General features: G+C 43.7%; 1 protein-coding gene across 3 annotated transcripts in view; it reads left to right on the top strand.

Moving 5' to 3' along the window:
* The window catches only part of ndc80 (NDC80 kinetochore complex component), a 148,580-nt gene that overhangs the window by 18,329 nt on the left and 109,995 nt on the right, over positions 1-20,256 (top strand). For all 3 annotated transcript variants that reach the window (XM_068016703.1, XM_068016704.1, XM_068016705.1), the window contains exon 3: positions 6,196-6,261. In XM_068016703.1, coding sequence (XP_067872804.1) covers positions 6,196-6,261 — 66 coding nt within the window. The remainder of the gene's footprint in view (positions 1-6,195; positions 6,262-20,256) is intronic.

The raw sequence follows: 20,256 nt of genomic DNA, 5'->3' as shown, positions 1-20,256 counted from the left end.
CCAGACAATGCAATTAATATTTCCATTTGGCATGTGGGGTTTTCATCACTGATGCATCATACGCCCTCTCTTTTGTTTCTTCATCTTCTCCATCTCCCTGATTATCCAAGGAGTTCTGGCTTTGGTTTCCCTACTTTTCGCCCTTGTTGGAAACAACCTAGCATGTACCTGAAACAACCTCCTTAAAAGTCACCCATTGTTCTGTTACAGCTTATCCTGTCAGTCTTATATTGGCTAGATCCCATCTCGTCCAAATGAAGTTAGCCCTCTTCCCATTTAGAAGTTCTACTTTAGATTGTTCCTTGCTCTTTTCCATTAATAAATCTAAACCTTATGATCACTTTTAACCAAATGCTCCCCCACAGACACTTGGTTCACTTGGCCCACCTCATTTCCCAGCACCTGATCTAGCAATTCCTCCTTCCTACTTGGACTGAGACCATACTGCTCAAGGAAGTTCTCCTGAACATGTTTCAGAAATTCCTCCCCTCCTTTACTCTAACAGTATCCCAACTGGTATTGGGTAATTAAAGTCCCCCAATATCACCACTCTATAGTTCTTGTACATCAGTGATTTCCCTGCAGATGTGTTACTCTCGCGTGCTCTGCACTGCTGTTTGTATTTGTAGCTTACCAACCTTATTCACCGTGCTTTGTGCGTTAACATATGTACATTCCAAACCTCTGTTTTTATTCCTTGTATTCCTTCTTGGTCTGCTCCTATCTAATATGGTACTATTTCCTTCTCTAGTACTATTCAACACTCTCACTCCTTTTCGCACCTTATTTCACTTTTCTATTTCTATATTCTGGCTTCACCCCTCCCCAATCACATGGGTGAACCTCCCCACAAGGATCTTGGTCCCAGTCCTGGTGAGGCACAACTGAACCCTTATGAATAGGTCCCTCCTGCTCCAGAACTAGTCCCAATGCTCCAAGAATCTGAAGCCCTCCCTCCTGCACCTTGCCTCAAGTTACATATTGATCCTCCCTATCTTCCTATTTCTACTCTCACTAGTGCACAGCACTGAGTAATCCAGAGCTGAGTACCTTTGAGGTCCTACTTTTTAAATGAGTACTGTGCATCTCTCTTTACCAAGGAAGATGTGCCAAAGCCACAGTAAAAGAAGAATGGAGACAATACATAGGCTTAAAAATTGATGATAAGGAGGTAATAGTCATTAAGTATTAGGCTGGCTGTACTTCAAGTTGATGATACCAGGACTGGATGGGACTCATCCAAGGATACTGAGGCAAATAAGGGTAGAAATTGCAGAGGCACTGGTCGTTGCCTTCCAATCCACCTTAGATAAAGGGATGATGCCAGGAGACTGGAGACTTGCAAGTCTTAAAATCATGGAATGGTTACAGCACAGAAGGAGGCCATTTCGCCCATCTTGCCTATGCCAGCTGTCTGCAAGAGAAACCCATCTAGTCTCACTCCCTTGCCTTTTCCCCATAGCCCTGCAAATTTTTACTCTTCAGATAATTATTCTGTTTTGACGGCCTCGATTGAATCTGTCTCCACTACACACTTGGGCAGTGCATTCCAGATCCTAACCACCTGCTGGGTAAAGAGGTTTTTCTTCCTGTTGCTGTTGCTACTTTTGCCAATCAGCTTAAATCGGTGTCCTCTGGTTCGCAAATGGGAACAGTTTTTCACTCTCATCTGTCCAGACGCCTCATGATTTTGAGCACCTCTATTAAATCTCCTCTCAACCACCTTCTCCAAGGAGACCAGCACCAATTTCTCCAACCTATCAACGTGACTGAAGTTCTTTATCCCTGGAATCACACTCTTGAATCCTTTCTGCACCCTATCTAAGGCCTTAACATCCTTCCCTAAATGTGGTGTCCAGAGCTGGACACAATACTCCAGTTGAGGCTGAACAGTGTTTTATACACTGGTATCATAACTTCCTTGTTTTTGTACTCTGTGCTCCTATTTATAAAGCCCAAGGTTCCATATCCTTTATTAACTGTTTTGTCAACCTATCCTGCTACCTTCAATGATTTGTGCACTTATACACCAGATCCCTCTGTTCGTGCTCCTTTAGAATTATATCCTTAGTTTGTATTGCCTCTCTTCATTCTTCCTCCCAAGGTACATCACTTCGCACTTTTCTGCATTAAACTTCATCTGCCACTTGTTTTGCCCATTCCACCAATATGTCTATATCCTCTTGGAAGTATTGTGAACTGTGCAGAGGATCGTGATAAAGTTCAAGTTTTGTGTCATCTGCAATTTTAAAGTTGTGCCATGTATACCCAAGTCCAGTTCATTAATACATATCAAAAAAATCTGGGGTCCTAGTACTGACCCCTGGGGAACCCCACTCCTGCAGTCTGACAATGGTTCACAACTGCTTTGTTTCCTGTTGCTCAGCCAATATTCCATGGGCTCTAACTTTGCTCACAGCCCTGTTATGTGGGACTTTATCAAATGCCTTTTTGGAAGTCCATGTAGCACTGCATTACCCTCAACAACCCTTTGTTACCTCATAACTAACTTGCCTGAGTTTTTTGAACACGATATGCCCGTACCAAATCTTTGCTGACTTTCCTTAACTAATCCACATTTGTCCAAGTGACTATTAACTTTGTCCCGAATTAGTGTTTCTTAAAGCTTTCCCAGCACAGAGGTTAAACTTACTGACCTGCAGTTTCTGGGCTTGTCCTTGCATCCTTTTTTGAACAAGGGTGTAACATTTTCAATTCCCCAGTTCTCTGGTACCACACCTGTACCTAATGAGGATTGGAAAGTTATGACCAGTGCCTTTGCAATTTCCTGCCCCCCACCCCCCTGTTACTTCTCCAAGTATCCTTGGATGCATCTCATCCAGTCTTGATGTCTTGTCAACTTTACCTGTAGCGAGTCTATCTGATCAATTTTTAGCCTATCAGTGTCTCAGCTATCTCCTCTTTCATCACGAGATGGGCAGCAGCTTCTTTGGTAAAGACAGATGCAAAGTACCCATTTAGTACCTCCGCCATTCCCTCTACCTCCATGCATAAATCCTGTTTTAGATCCTAATTGGCTCTGCTCCTCCTTTTACCACCCTCTTACTATTTATACGCCTGTTAGACTTTTAGATTCCCTTTTATGTTAGCGGCGAATCTCTTCTCTTACTCTCCCTTTGCTTCTCCAGTTTTTTCACTTGCCCACTGAACCTTCTGTATTCAGCTGGTTCTCAATTGTATCTTCATCTTGCTTGGTATCTCTTTTGCCATACAAGGAACTCTGGAGTTGTTTGCCCTATCTTTTCCCCTCATGGGAATGTAACCTTGACTGTACCCAAACTATCTCCTCTTTAAAGGTAGCCATTCTTCAGATTCAGATTTTGCCTTCCAATTTTTGATTGCAATTTACTTGGGCCAGATCCGTGTTCTCTCCATTTGAAGTTGGTGTTCCCCAATTAATTATCTTTACTCTGCTCCCTGTCCTTTGCCATAGCTAACCTAAACCTTATGATGCTATGGTCACTGTCCTCTACTGACATTTTATTCACTTGACCCACCTCATTCCCCAGAACCAGATCCCACAATGCCTCCTTCCTCATTTGACTGAAAGCATACTGATGTAGAAAATTCTCCTGAACACACTCTAGAAACTGTGGATGTGGAATTGGGGGAATATACTGCCATGGTTTGAGAACTGGTTAACGGATAGAAAACAGAGTAGGAATAAATGGGTCAGTTTCGGATTGGCAGGTTGTGACTAGTGGGATACTGCAAGGATCAGTGCTTGGGCCCCAGCTATTCACAATCCGTATCAATGATTTGGATGTGGGGAGGAGCAAAGACACTTCAAGGGGATTTGGAGAGGCTAAACGAGTGGGCAAAAATTTGGCAGATGGAATGCAATGTGGAGAAATGTGAGGTTATCCACTTTGGTAGGAAAAAACAGGAATGCAGAGCATTTCTTAAATGGCGAGAGGCTGTGATGTGTTGAATTTCAAAGGGACTTGGGTGTCCTTGTACATGAGTCATTGAAAGCTAACATGCAGACACAGCAAGCAATTAAGAAGGTAAATGGTATGTTGGCCTTCATTACAAGAGGATTTGCGTATAGGAGTAAATATATAGAGCATTGGTGAGACTGTAAGAAAAGATATGCTTGCCATAGAGGAAGTGCAACAAAGGTTCACCAAACTAATTCCTGGGATGGAGGGATTGTCCTAATGAGGAAAGATCATTTAGACTGGGCCTTTATTCTCTAGAGTTTAGAAGAATGAGAGGTGGTCTCCTTCAAACATACAAAATTCTTACAGGGCTCAACAGGGTTGATGCAGGAAGGAAGTTTCCCCTGGCTGGGGAGTCCAGAACCAAGCAACACCGTTTCAGAATAAGGGGAAGGCCATTTAGGACTGAGTTGAGGAGGAATTTCTTCACTGAGGGTGGTGATTCTTTGGAATTCTCTGCCCCAAAGGGCTGTGGAGGTTCAGTCGGTGAGTATGTTCAAGACCAAGATCGATAGATTTCTACATATTTAAAAACATCGAGTTGCAGGGATAGTGCGGGAAAATGGGGCGTTGAAAATGGATCAGCCATGATCTCACTTAATCGCAGAGTGGATGCAACTGGCTGAATGGCCTGCTCCTATTTCATATGTTCTCTCTGCCCTTTACACTATTACTATCCCAGTCTATATTAGGCTAATTCAAGTCCCCCATGAAACTACTGTATAATTCTCTATAATCATACACTTGTTCAAAAAAGGGTGTAAGGATAAGCCCAGCAACTACAGGCCAGTCAGTTTAACCTCGGTGGGAAAGCTTTTCGAAATAATAATTCTGGAGAAAATTAACAGTCACTTGGACAAATGTGGATTAGTTAAGAAAAGCCAGCACAGATTTGGCGAGGGTAAATTGTGTTTAACTAACTTGCTTGAGTTTTTTGATGAGGTAACAGAGGGTTGATGAGGTGTACACAGACTTCCAAAAGACGTTTGATAAAGTGCTATATAACAGGCTTGTGAGCAAAGTTAGAGCTCATGGAATAAAAAGAACAGTAGCAGCATGGATACAAAGTTGGCTGAGTGACCAGAACCAGAGTAGTGATGAACAGTTTTTCAGATTGGAGAAAGGTATAACAGGGGGTTTTCCCCAAAGATTGATACTAGGACCCTTGTTTTTTATTGATTATATATTAATGAACTAGACTTGGGTGTACAGGGCCCAATTTCAAACTTTACAAATTACTCACACTTGGAAATTATAAGCTATGAGGAGGATGGTGATGGACTTCAAGTGAACATAGACCGGCTGGTGGAACGGGCAGACAAATGGCAGATGAGATTTAATGTAGAGCATTGTGAATTGATGCAGTTTGGTAGGGAGGAGAGGCAATATAAACTCGGGTACTACTCTAAAGGTGGGGGGTGCAGGAGCAGAGGGACCTGGGGGTATATGTGCACAAATCATTGAAGGTAAAAGGATAGGATGAGAAAGTGGTTAATAAGGTAAACTGAATCCTGGGCTTTATAAGTAGAGGCATACAGTACAAAAGCAAGGATGTTGTGGTGAACTTTTTAAATCATTGATTCAGCCTGAACTGGAGTATTGTGTCCATTTCTAGGCAGCACACTTTAGGAAGAATGTGAAGGTGCAGGAAAGATTTGAGAATGGTTCCAAGGTTGAGAGACTTCAGTTACATGGATAGATTGGAGAAGCTGTTCTCCTAAGAGAAGGTTGAGAGGAGATTTGTTGGAAGTGCTTAAAATCATGATCATCTGGACAGAGGAGATAGAGAAACTGTTCCCATTGGCAGAAGGATTGAGTACCAGAGGACATTGATTTTAAGGTGAATGGCAAAAGAAAACCAAGGGCAACATGAGAAAAAACCTTTATACAGCATGTGGTTAGGATCTGGAATGCATTGCCTGAGAATGTGGTGGAGGCAGATGCAATTGTGGCTCTCAAGAGAATTGGATAATTATCGAAGAGAAATTTGCAGGGCTACAGAGAATGGGTGGTGGAGTGGGACAAACTGAGTTGCTGTTGCAGAGAGCCGGCATCGGTGTGATAGTCCGAATGGCCGCCTCCGCCTCTATGATTTTATGCTGGTAAATAAAGGTTTACCCTGTACTGTTATTTAAAATTGTTAATTTTGGGACCAGTATAATGGGATGTTATATTTAATGTGGCAATTGATTGTATGGAATTTATCTTCTGCTGAACTTTGTCTTTTTCTCAGTGTGTCAAGGGGCACACGGCTTGGGTCAGGAACCTCTGAGAGAAGAACCAGCTTCTTTGGCAGAAGGTAATGTCAGCATTTAACTTCACATGGAATCTTTTTTTTTCATAACATTGTGTTCTGACTTGATTTCTTTCTCTTCTCCCTCACCCCCCCACCTCGCTGTTCAGAAAATAGCTACCTTGTTCAGAGAGCTATTGCAGGCGTAGGCTGCATTCTGAACTATCATTATCAACTATCTCAATCAAATACAAGATCTGCATTTGTCAAGTGTAGTTGGACTCGATCTACTTACACATATAAAGGGAGTTGTATTTTTGGCAACTTGTATTCCATTTCAAACATTTCAATGAGATTGGAATACCACTTGCAAGAGATTTGGCTTAATTTTAATTACTAGAAGAGACCTGCCTTTGAAGCTTTTGGGATTATTTACTTAGTTCAAGATGGCTTGTGAAAGGACACAAGTAAATCAGTATGGGGCCATAATTATTTATTGAATATGCATTATTGATGGGACATCTACAAAAAGCTGAGGGAAAAGTCATCTGTTCTGTTACAATATGGAACTTGGATTAACATTGAGTTATTTTGTACTCGTACCTATTTGTACTTTGCAACTTGTTCTAAAATTAAATGAGAACAGAATATTTAGTATTTTTTTTTCTGCTTTGTTTACCTCCTTGTTTCAAACCCCTGCCCCACCCCACACTTTACCTCCTGCTCCCAGGTGGTTCTCCCTGTGCTAACAATGCATTACAAAAAATTGGGCTGCACTTCAGTGAGCGCCTTAAAGAATAGAGTTGTAAAAACATTACTTAATTTTTTGTGCCCTTTAGCACAAGATAATTTCATACGCAAAGGAGATAACTTGGTCTGTGTTTGCTACTTTACATGTGCTGCAGTAATACGTCGATGACGCACGGAATTCCACTAGTTAAATATTTACAAAACGCATCCTGAAGTCAAGATTTTAACTTCTCAACCTTTATGTTTCTGAATAGAAATTACATCAAAAACAACTTGCATTTATATATTGCCTTCAAAATAGAGCATTGTCTTGAGGTGCTTCACAGAAGTATATTTGGACAAAACTCAATGCTGAGCTGGAGACTAACAATTTAAGGAATGTTTAGTCAGAGGTGGAATTTAAGAAGGGAATGAGTGGAGGAGAACAAACTGTAAGGGTTTAGACAGGGCATTTCAGAGCCTGAGGCTGAAATCACAGCTGCCAAAGGTTGTACAAAGAGGGGCAGAGCCAGAGGAACCAGGTTTGTGCGGTATAGGGCTCTGTGATCAGAGATGTGGAGGGGAAAAGCCATATATGGTGGATGCCAAAGACAATGGCTTAGGTTTTCCCAATATTTAACAAGAGAAAATTGTGGCTCATTCAGGTTGGACGTTGAGCAAGCTGTCTGACAATGTAGGTGGTGACAGTCCGAGAAGTAGTTGCGCAGTAGAGAATTGTCGATGTACTTCTGGAAATCAGCCGATATCTTTGAATTAGGTAGATATTCATTTTCACCTACAAAAGTGATTTTAGAAAAATTTGATGTAACTTTTCAGTTTTCATCTTCACTTGCTTTCTTTGCTTCCTCTCATTCAATTTTTGCATATTCTGTTAATATTCTATCTCCTTCATGAGCCCTGGAACAGCTTTACTGTCCAATACAAGGAACCACCTAGACTGCACTCTTGTTTTTTTTCAATAAAAATTTCATTATCCCCTTAAACTTCAAATAAATCATTCTTTCAAGAAGTGTGCCTACTTATTCAGAAGTGAATTTTGCCTAGACTTTGTTTTACATTAGAGACAGAAATGCAGACAGACTGCAGCTGTTCAAGCAGGCGGCTCACCACCACTTTCTCAAGGGCAATTAAGGATAGACAACAAATGCTGGCCTTGCCAGTAACGCTGACATCCCATGAAAGAACTTTGCAGGTAACTGATATCTCCCTGCACACCTTTTCTTTCGCCCCCCCCACCCCACTCTCATCCCTGGCCAATCAATTGAGCATGCTGTCTCAAAGATGAGAAATGACCCTGATTTGTTAAAAACAAACCTTTAGTCCAATTCGTCGTCACGTACTATTTGAGTTTTGATTATGTCTGCAGATAAGGCCTTAAATTCTTAATACTACTGGATCTTTTGTCACAGCAATGTTTTTGAAGGCCATTTTGTAACTCAGGCAGGATTGCTAAAAGTAGTTTTATCAACATCCATGCCACCTTGAAGACCGTGTATAAATTTGATCAAGGGTCGTGGATTACTCGAGTTGGAGGTACAAGTGATTTATTGAGAAGTACCAGTTTAAGTTTAGAATAAATAGACATATGACCTGTAACAGGTAAGGATGGTTTACTAGTCCTGGATCAGATGGACAGATGATGAGGCAGAGCAGTTGATTTTTGCAGCCTGCAGTGGTGATCTCTTCCATCATCTCTCAAACTGGCTGAGTTATTAAGCCGAAGCTAGCATGGATCCACCTCGAGGTTGAGCTGATCAAGGTGTTGAGCCGAATCTAGCATGCAGTTTGGGAAGCATCCCCTGATCTGCCCGGACTCCCTTCTCGACTGCCCATTTTTATACCTATTTTACATATCTCGCATCAGGCATTCGTTTAATTACCTTTACTCATTTGATGGTCCAATTACCAGGGAATGGATGTTCAAGTCAGACCCCTCCCAACCTGGCTGCAGTCCCATGAAATCGTCTTTACTTTTCTCCTGCAAGGGCATCTTGTGAACTTCACCCAGATAGTTGTTTACATAAATGGATCATGAGGCCGCCTCTTAACCGGCTTAGCAATGCCGAAACAAAAGCCAGCTTCTATAGAGTCAGTTATACAGTGCAGAAACAGGCCCTTCTGCCCACCGTGTCCACCTTGCCATCAAGCCTATCTATCCTTATATAAAATAAAAACAAGAAATGCTGGAAATACTCAGGTCTAGCAGCATCTGTGGCGAGAGAAGCAAAGTTAACGTTTCAGGTCAGTGACCCTTCTTCAGAACTAGCAGATATTAGAAATGTGAAAGGTTTTAAGCAAGAAAAGTGGGGATGGGGCAAGAGCTAACAGGTGAGAAGGTGTAGATAGGACAAGGTCACAGAGAATAACCAACCTGAAGGTTGGTGTTCCTTGAGCTTGCTTTGATGTTCACTGTAACACTGCAGCAATCCCAGGAGAGAGATGTGAGCATGAGAGCAGAGGAGGGTAGCATCTCATTTACTGATTAGGCACACTACAGCCTGCTGGACTGAACATTGAGTTCAATAATTTCAGAGCATGACGGGGCCCCCCATTTTACTTCAATTTTTAGTTATTTTTTATATATTTTTTTTGTTTTATTTTGGCTTAGTTTGTTCATTTTGCCTACCCACTTTTTTTCATGTTTGTACTGTGGCTGTTCAGTTTTCGGTCCATTCACACCCTATCGGTACTAATGCTTTGTCTTTCAGCATGCCATTAACATATTCTTTGCCTTTGCTCCATGACTTTCTGGTCAGTTATTCTCTGTGACCTTGTCCTATCAACACCTCTTTTGTTATCTCTTGCTCCACCCCTGCTTTATTTGCTTAAAACCTTTTCACATTTCTAACACCTGCTAGTTCTAAAGAAGGGTCACTGACCTGAAACGTTATCTCTGCTTCTCTCTCCACAGATGCTGCCTGACCTGCTGAGTATTTCCAGCATTTCTTGTTTTTTTATTTCAGGTTTCCAGCATCTGCAGTATTTTGCTTTTATTTTACTATCTATTGTAATCCCATTTTCCAGCACTTGGCCCGTAGCCTTGTATGCTATGCGTTTCAAGTGCTCATCTAAATACTAAAATATTGAGGGTTCCTGCCTGTACCACCCCTTCAGGCAGTATCTTCCAGATTCCAACCCCTCTGGGGAAATAATTTTTCCTCAAGTCCCCTCTAAACCTCCTGCCCCTTAACTTAAATCTATGCCCCTGGTTATTGACCCCTCTGCCAAGGGAAAACATTTCTTCTTATCTACCCTATCAATGCCCCTTATAATTTTGTATACCTCAATCAGGTTCCCCCCTCAGCCTTCTCTGCTCTAAGAAAAACAACCCAAGCCTATCTTGTCTCTCTTCATAGCTGAAATGCTCCAGCCCAGGCAATATCCTAGTGAATCTCCTCTGCAACCTCTCCAGTGCAATCACATCCTTCCTATAGTGTGGTGACCAGAACTGTACACAGTACTCCAGCTGTGGCCTAACTAGCGTTTTGTACAGCTCCATCATAACCTCTCTGCTCTTATATTCGATGCCTTGACTAATAAAGACAAGTATCCCATATGCTTTCCTAACTACCTTATCTACCTGTGCTGCTGCCTTCAGTGATCTATGGACAAGTACACCAAGGTCCCTTTGACCCTCTATTCCCTAGGGTCCTGCCATCCATTGTATATTCCTTTGCCTTGTTAGTCCTCCCAAAATGCATCACCTCACACTTCTCAGGATTAAATTCCATTTGCCACTGCTCTGCCCATCTTAGCAGCCCATCTATATCGTCCTGTAATCTAAGGCTTTCCTCCTCACCACCAATTTTTGTGTCATCTGCGAACTTACTGATCATATCTCCTATATTCACGTCTAAATCATTTAATGTATACTACAAACAGGAAGGGTCCCAGCACTGATCCCTGTGGTACACCACTGGTCACAGGCTTCCAGTAGCAAAAACAGCCATCACCCTCTGCCTCCTGCCACTAGGCCAATTTTGGATCCAATTTGCCTAATTGCTCTGGGTCCCTTGGGCTCTTATCTTCTTAAGGTCTCATATGGGAGATTGGTTATCAAAAGCCTTACTGAAGTCCATGTAAACTACATCAACTGCTTTACTCTCATCTACACATCTAGTCACCTCCTCAAAAAATTCAATCAAATTTGTTAGATATGATCTCCCTCTGACAAAGCCATGCTGACTATCTTTGATTAATCCTGTCCCTCAGTATGTTTTCCAATAGTTTCCCTACCACTGTTGTTAGACTCACTGATCTGTAATTACCTAGTTTATCTCTACTACCCTTCTTGAATAAGGGTACCACATTTGCTGTCCTCCAGTCCTCTGGCACTTCTGTGGCCAGAGATGATTTGAAAATTTGTTTCAGAGCCCCTGTAATCTCCTCCCTTGCCTCACATAGCAGCCTGGGATACATCTCATCTGGGCCTGGGGATTTATCCACTTTTAAGCCCACTAAAACTGCTAATACCTCCTCCCTTTCAATGCTAATTTGTTCGAGTATATCACAATCCTCCTTTCTGATCTTTTCACCTACCTCGTCCTTCTCCATAGTGAACACAGATGAAAAGTAATCATTTAAAACCTCACCTATGTCCTCTGGTTCCACACACATTGCCACTTTGGTCCTTAATGGGCCCTACTCTTTCCCTGGTTATCCTCTTGTCCGTAATATACTTATAAAACACCTTGGGATTTTCCTTTATCTTACCCGCCAGTGTTTGTTCATGCCCCCTCTTCCCTCTCCTAATTTTCTACACTTTCTATACTCCTAGAGCCTCCGCTGTTTTTCAGCTCTCTGAATCTGCCATAAGCCTCTTTTTTTTCCCCCTAATCCATTCTTCTATCTCCCTTGACATCCAGGGTTCCCTGGATTTATTGGTCCAAACCTTCACCTTTTACGGGAACATATTGGCCCCGGACTCGCCATTTCCTTTTTGAATGACTCCCACTGGTCTGATGTAGACTTTCCTACAAGTAGCTGCACCCAGGCCACTTTGGCCAGATCCTGTTTCATCATATTGAAATCGGCCTTACCCAATTCAGTACCTTCATTTCCGATCCATCTTTGTCCTTTTCCATAATTACCTTAAATCTTAGAGTTATAGTCACTGTCCCCGAAATGCTCCCCCGCTGACACTTCTACCACTTGTCTGGCTTCATTTCCTCAGATCAAGCCCAGCATTGCCCCATCTCTTGTAGAACTTTGGTCCTTGGTTAGATAACAGGCCTTTGGGTGAAATCTAATCCATCATGTCTAACATAGTTCTGTGTCAGCTTGAAGTGAAGTGCTGGGAATCCTTTAATCAGAGAGATTTTTTTGTTTGTAATGCTACATTTCATTTTTATAAGGCCATTAGACCACCAATTCTTACTCTCCACCTTGAGAAGGAAATATCTTTATTGACTTCTGTTACAGCCAGGTGAGGCTGGTGTCTTAGGCTCCCCTCTTGCCCTTCCTCTTGCTTGACCGCAACAGGGTTTCTTCCTTTTTAAACAGTGATTGTGCTTACCACCTCAGTGTTTTACCTTTCACCTTTACTGTGGTCCTGAAAGAACCAATCGGACAGGTTTTCTTGAGCTTAATTAAACAAGGCAGAATTGTAGTTGGCACTTTTCCCCTGGTCTCAGGCTGTAGCAATCTGTAGGCTTGGAGGGTACACAGTTGCAGACTGTTTTCAAACTTGTTTTTCGTGGGGGTGGTGGTGGGTGGGGGCAGGGAAGAGAAGGAGAAAAAGGAAAGCTCACAGTCTTCTCTGCCACTGCACATAGTTACTGCTTGTCTCTTTGTCCAAAGGCAACAAAACTAGCTTCCCCCGAGATGGACTGATGGTCACATGGCTGCTCCAGGTTTTCTGGAACTTCCTTGAATTTCATTAGGTTAGGAATTGGTTCCACGTGCCCCAGGGTGCCAATTTACATTTGGAGGGGGTTTGCTTTTTCAAAGTCAATATGTTAGGACCGTCATGCTATTGAAGCCATTTCAGGTAATACAATTACTTGGAGCAAGCCATTGTCCTGGATCCACGCTGCTCAACCCTCTGGCTCCGGGTGGATCTTTTGAGTTTCAGATGCAAATTGTAGTGGCCATCTTGCTTGCCAGAGTTTATTTAAAAAGAAAAGTTAACTGTGAAATTTTCTCCATTACAAGTCAAATGTAAGTTTCCAACTGATAAAATTAATATTTCTCATTTGGCATTTGGGGTTTTCTTGACACTTCTCCATAATTAACCCCTGAATAATCTGGCTATTTCTAAGTTATTGACCTGCCTTCCTAACCATTTTTAATTTGATTGGAAGCTCCCTTATTCCTTTTGGTCAAAATTCCCTTTGGTTGCTCCCTCATAGCCTCATCATGTTCCCGCATTGATTCTATGTTTATCCTATTCCAAACTGCAGCACTTGCTTTGGCTCCTACTGCTATCCGCTTTGTAATCCTTCTCTCATACTCTGTACCTTCTATCACTTATGACGCTGTTCGTTTGTGTGGGGGGGCACAGTACAGAATTCATGGTTATCTTTTCCAGCATTCCTTTCCACAAAGTCCTTAACTATTTGCACCATTTTGCTGTAGAATATCTCTGGTGTCGGACCACTTTTGGCATTTGAATTGCTGACATTAAATAATACTGGGACAATTTTGTATCTGCTATACCACCTTTTCTTTCTCTAGCCTGTGAGTGGGATGATCTGCACAAAATTTATTTAATGGCATTTTTCAGAGTTCGGTTCCCTCTTTCCACAATCCCCAGATAGTTGGAGATGATATGATGTGTAATTTCTGTTTGATTCCTATCAATTTCTGTAGTTCTGTAAAAACTGTTCTTGTAAAATGTGATCCTTGATCACTATCGACTTGGCTTGGCACTCCCCACTTGTAGATTACCTCAGTCAGTATTCAAACAACAGATCTTGCATGGACTTAAAAGATTCCTCAGCGCTGTGTTCACCTGTATCCACCTTGTGGATAGTTTTTGCTAAGTGTTATTTCTACCTAGCCTTCAATTTTCGGTTTCCTTGTCCCTCTTTCCTGTTGTTTCAACGTCACTTTCTCTATGGACTATCTATCAATGCTTGGCTGATTTAAAGTGTTTCACTCTGGTGGCCACATTAACCATTTTAGGCTGTTCTGTTGTCAAGTAGCTGAGCATATCTGAAACCCGCTATACAGTGCAGATTAGCTATGCATTTCCGCATGTTAGTTGAACGAATCACACCGGTATCCCAATATCATGCCACATATGCCATCTGATATAAGCATTCATGGAGTTTCAGGTGATCTCATCAAAAGCTTATATTGGTGTCTATCAAGGTCTTTGTTTATCTCGCCCTGCGTGGTCCTGATGCCTCAGATAGTGGTCAGACAATCAAATGCAGTTTTCTTAAAGTTCAGAAGCAAATGTACAAATGTCTCTGAGAAACCTACTAACTTACAATTCTTAACTACACTTTTCTGGCTTTCACTAGAATGTACATTGATACTAGATTGACGTGTTCTATTGAACTGTGTCCAGGTGACTTTTGTTCCCCCAACTCCCATTAAGTTAGACTTTCCTGTCTCTATCCCCCAAGTTGTGCATCCCGTTAATTACCATTCTATCTTATTCCTGCGATGCCAATATCATCACCCTCTGTAAAAACAAAGGTGACCGCGGTGACTGCAACAACTACCGTGGAATCTCCCTGCTCAGCATAGTGGGGAAAGACTTTGCTCGAGTCGCTCTAAACAGGCTCCAGAAGCTGGCCGAGCGCGTCTACCCTGAGGCACAGTGTGGCTTTCGTGCAGAGAGATCAACCGTTGACATGCTGTTCTCCCTTCGTCAGATACAGGAGAAATGCCGCGAACAACAGATGCCCCTCTACATTGCTTTCATTGATCTCACCAAAGCCTTTGACCTCGTCAGCAGACGTGGTCTCTTCAGACTACTAGAAAAGATTGGATGTCCACCAAAGCTACTAAGTATCATCACCTCATTCCATGACAATATGAAAGGCACAATTCAACATGGTGGCTCCTCATCAGACCCCTTTCCTATCCTGAGTGGCGTCAAACAGGGCTGTGTTCTCGCACCCACACTTTTTGGGATTTTCTTCTCCCTGCTGCTTTCACATGCGTTCAATTCCTCTGAAGAAGGAATTTTCCTCCACACAAGATCAGGGGGCAGGTTGTTCAACCTTCCGCGTCTAAGAGCGAAGTCCAAAGTACGGAAAGTCCTCATCAGGGAACTCCTCTTTGCTGACGGTGCTGCTTTACCATCTCACACTGAAGAGTGCCTGCAGAGCCTCATCGACAGGTTTGCGGCTGCCTGCAATGAATTTGGCCTAACCATCAGCCTCAAGAAAATGAACATCATGGGGCAGGACATCAGTAATGCTCCATCCATCAATATTGGCGACCACGCTCTGGAAGTGGTTCAAGAGTTCACCTACCTAGGCTCAACTATCACCAGTAACCTGTCTCTAGATGCAGAAATCAACAAGCGCATGGCTTCCACTGCTATGTCCAGACTGGCCAAGAGAGTGTGGGAAAATGGCGCACTGACACGGAACACAAAAGTCCGAGTGTATCAAGCCTGTGTTCTCAGTAACTTGCTCTACGGCAGTGAGGCCTGGACAACGTATGCCAGCCAAGAGCGACGTCTCAATTCATTCCATCTTCGCTGCCTCCGGAGAATACTTGGCATCAGGTAGCAGGACCGTATCTCCAACACAGAAGTCCTCGAGGCGGCCAACATCCCCAGCTTGTACACACTACTGAGTCAGCGGCGCTTGAGATGGCTTGGCCATGTGAGCCGCATGGAAGATGGCAGGATCCCCAAAGACACATTGTACAGCGAGCTCGCCACTGGTATCAGACCCATTGGCCGTCCACGTCTCCACTTTAAAGCCGTCTGCAAACGCGACATGAAATCCTGTGACATTGATCACAAGTCGTGGGAGTCAGTTGCCAGCGTTCGCCAGAGCTTGCGGGCAGCCATAAAGACAGGGCTAAAATGTGGCGAGTCGAAGAGACTTAGCAGTTGGCAGGAAAAAAGACAGAGGCGCAAGGGGAGAGCCAACTGTGCAACAGCCCCGACAAACACATTTCTCTGCAGCACCTGTGGAAGAGCCTGTCACTCTAGAATTGGCCTTTATAGCCACTCCAGGCGCTGCTTCACAAACCACTGACCACCTCCAGGCGCGTATCCATTGTCTCTCGTGATAAGGAGGCCCAAAAGAAAAAGAATCTTATTCCTGAGCCCTGTAGAAACTTTACTGTCCAATGCAGTACACTCATCATAATTTTTAAAATATCAAACGTTGCTACGCGGTATTAACAGATTTTTGTTTTTGTTCTTTATTTTAGGTGAACTTTTATGCCCGATGTTTTATCGTTTCAAAGTTATCCCAAATTCATATAGCAGTATTGTTAGGCTTACAACCTTTGTCAATGTTCAACTTTATTTCTCGCCATCCCTCCACCCCCACCCCACCAGAAGAAACTGTCCTCCCTAGTAAGCAACCACCTATATGGTTTTCACCAGTTTTTTTGAGTCAGTCATTTATGGCACAGAAGGAGGCCATTTGGCCCATCGGGTCCATGCCAACTCTCCATGGAGCTACTCAGTCAGTCTCCCCCACCCCACTCAATCCCTGTAGACCTGCAAGTCTATTTCCTTCAAGTGGCCAATGCAATTTCTTCTTGTAGTCATTGTCTCCACTTCCACCACCCTTGTGGGTAGCAAGTTCCAGGTCATTGCCACCTGCTGTGTAAAAATAAACCTCTTCCTCATGTCAAAAATTGATTATCCCCTTAAACTTGGGGTAAATTCTCACTCCAGGTGCATGAAAGAGCAGCTCGTATCAATTTGTTTTCATCAATTCCAATTTCAAAAACCATGATGGCCAGGCTTGGTTTTACATGGTGTTTTTACATTAGAGACAAAAGTTCTCGAGGCTAGTTTAGAGATGACTTCCATATCTTCCCTCCTCGTGCACATTGTCTAAAAAGGTAACAAATGAGCAAAAGCTAACAAATGCATTAAAGCCAAGTTGTTGGATCCCATCAGTTACAAAGAGAGATGAAGTCCGTCCGTAACTTTTAGAAACTTTATTGCAGTATATGGTTGTTACATTGCAAGAATGCAGAAGAACATGCGCTCACTACAGCAAGCCTTTCTTATAGTTATTCAAACAAAACTAGTAATGCGCCCCCCCCCACCCCCCACCTGCCACTTTTTTCTGAGTGGTTTGCAGACTTCTATTATCAGTGCATGATTGGTTCATTCGTCCCAGCATTTTATTCTTGCATCTTATTTCAGTAGTTTCACATCCCCCCCCTCCTTGAACTGTTAGGCTGATTATTAAACAATAGGCTACTATTAAGCTATCTGCAGCTGTCCTGTTAGCTTCTGCTTGTTTTTTTATAAATTGGCTCCACAACTCCGCAATTAGTTTGTTAGCTGATTAGCTTACTTTTGATCTGTCCCCCCTTTGATTCTTCAAACTTCTTTGAGAATCATTCCATCAATCCCACCTAGGTGCCTTTAATGGTCTCTACTTGTCTAGAAACAGCCTTCAACACCCGGAGGGGTTGCGCTTAATACGTTGCCCACTTGTGCCACAAGAGGGGACGGTGGGAGCTCTGTAAGGGCATAAGCTTGGCAGGGGTTTCAGTTACTTGTTTACAACAGCACTTAATAAGCAAAAATGTAAAATACAAAATTATGATTATAACAAAAAAGATCAAACCCTGTACCATTGAGGTCCCTATTGAGCCCAACCACCCAGTCGCTCAACCCCATAAGGTGGGAGTTGGGGGTTGTTTGAGCTTCTCTATCAACTTTTGGATGTGCTCCACCAGATTAGAGATCTCTTCGGAGCTATCCGGAATGTAGGTGCAGCGTTCGGGCCCTATCAAGGCACATGTACCCCCACTTTTCTGCAAGGATAAAATCTAGGGCCATTCGGTTCTGAAGGGCCACTATTCGAGTGGCTACCATTTCGGCATTTATCTTAACCAGGGCTTCGGAGGTGTCGTTGGCCACCTTCTCTAGGACAGAGGCCATATTAATAGACTCCCTGGCCAGCTTAGCTGTCCCATACCAGGGAAACAAGATCGCAAGAAATCTCTCCGTTTCCGTGATAGCTCACCTCATCCTTTGCCAGTGAGGTGGCACAGGCAGGGAGGTCAAATGATGGATATAAGGCGTAACATAACCCAAATAACATGATCCCGTCCAAAGTTTCGGTAACCAGGGATAGGCCTTGTGGCCGCAAATAAAGTAAGTGCCATTAGAGGAGGTGAATTTGGACGCATTTAGTGCCTTGGGCAGAAAGGTGAGATTCCAATGACTTTGACCTGTGTGATTAAAAAGGGAAATGGAGACGTTGTCGCCTGGTGGGGGGTCTATGAACACTGTATAGTTGCAAATGCTATTACCAACCGGGTAGCCATCAGTCAAATTACGGGACATGCACACTATTCCCATTGGCCGTCCCACTCCTGAGGTATTGGTCAATGCAAGATAAGGAGCTGTACTCGAACCATTAAAGGAAGGTGTATACGAGCCCCGCGTGCTATCGTTATACCTGGATGATATCAGGTTTTGGCGAATCACAAACCTATACAAAGGGGGGGGTTGCAAACCCCCTGTCCCAACGCAGGTCGGTGTTTAGTCACGGGTCGTTCGCTTGACGTGAGAGGCGTGTATCCAGGCTTTCTTCCCTTCTACCTTAACTGCTGCCTGGGTGGTCAGTAGCACCTGGAAAGGTCCCTCCCACTTGGCGCCCAATGGTTCTTTATGTATTTTCTTCATGTAGACCCAGACTCCCGGAGCGATGTCGTGCCCTCCTTCTGGTGGGTCACCCCAAGCTGCCGATACCTGCAAAGAAGCAGAACTGATAGCATTTGTTAGGTTCTGACAGTATTCTAGTAGAGTGTCACTCATCAGGTGACAATCAGCTTTTCTCAAATTGTTGACTCAGCTGAGTCAGAACGTCCATACCCAGAAGGGTCTGGTCCACCGGACCTATCCAAACTGGTGTTATCAATTCGTGTGGACCAAGACCAATGTGTATGGGCTGAATTTTGCTGATCACCACCCCATGGCCACCAGCCCCGTGGGAGGTTTTAACTTTACCGTCCATCGGTATAGAGTTCCCGTATCGTTGAGGTAGACACGTTAATTCGGCCCCGGTATCCAATAGGCAGTCTATATCTTGATCGCCCACCCTCGCGGTTATATACAATCCATCTCTTTGTTGTTCTATTAGTGCCAGGAGGCGTACCGAAAGGGCGAGGGAGGACTCCGCTAGTTTTTTGCCGCGCCAAGTAACGCCAGTATCTCCTTCTGTTGCTGGGGTGACAACTGTTTGAATTTTTCTAGGTCATTGTCCTCAGGGGAGGGACCTGGTCTTGGTGCCGGATTGTATACTTGCCGTCCTCTTCCCCCTCCCTTCGCTCTACACATCTTAGCCCAATGGCCTTCCTTCCCGCAATAGTGGCATGCCCCGGGTTGCCTATCTTGCGCCTTATCAGGGCCTTTGGGCGTCCAACCCGCCTGCAGAGCTCTGAGCTTTGTTCCCATGTCTCTGTCCAGCTAACTGCATCGATCAATCAACTGCGCATGGGTTACTCCTGTGCCTTCCCACTCTGGTAAGGTTACCTTCAGCATCTTGGATAATTCTGGTTTTAGCCCTGCAATAAAGGCAGACTTCAAAGGCACAAAATGAGTATCGTCCAGATCCTCTGGAGCAATGTCCATTATCCCCGAGTGTTCCAGCCAAACAGATCTAAACCTCTCTTCATACTCCCGCACCTCTTCGGTAACTTTTTGCTGACGGGCTGTAATTTTATTCCAATCCGTCTTTGCGGGACAGAACGCTTGCAGCCACTGACTAATCGCAGCCCATCCGGCATCTAGTTGTTGCTCGTCCTCGCCCAAAGCAGTTTGGACCTCTGTTCAGTCTTCGCCCCGCTCGCCTGGGCACCATCACAGTCAAAATCTGTACCCCGTCCCATGGGTGGAGGTGGTAAATTCCCTTCAGACGTTCCAACTGTTCCCATGTCTTCTGATCCCCCTTTTTCGGGTCAGGCAATTCTTTGGACCATTTATCAATTTTCTCAGGATCTGCCGGGATGTGCATCCAATAAGTGTTGTGCTCAGACGTGATCACCTCGTTACCGTCTGTAGTAGTCTTTTCCTGCTTGACCTTAACGCGTTTCTGTTTAAGGGGGGGTGAGCCTTGCAAAAGGAAACTCCTCATCAGTATCACTTTCTTCGCTGGGGGACTCCTCTTCCTTTTATACCGGCTTCACACCGTTGCG

Source organism: Heterodontus francisci, chromosome 36 (genome assembly GCF_036365525.1).
Source record: "Heterodontus francisci isolate sHetFra1 chromosome 36, sHetFra1.hap1, whole genome shotgun sequence".
Taxonomy (NCBI): Eukaryota; Metazoa; Chordata; class Chondrichthyes; order Heterodontiformes; family Heterodontidae; genus Heterodontus; species Heterodontus francisci.
This window is presented reverse-complemented; position numbering and strand designations above follow the sequence as displayed.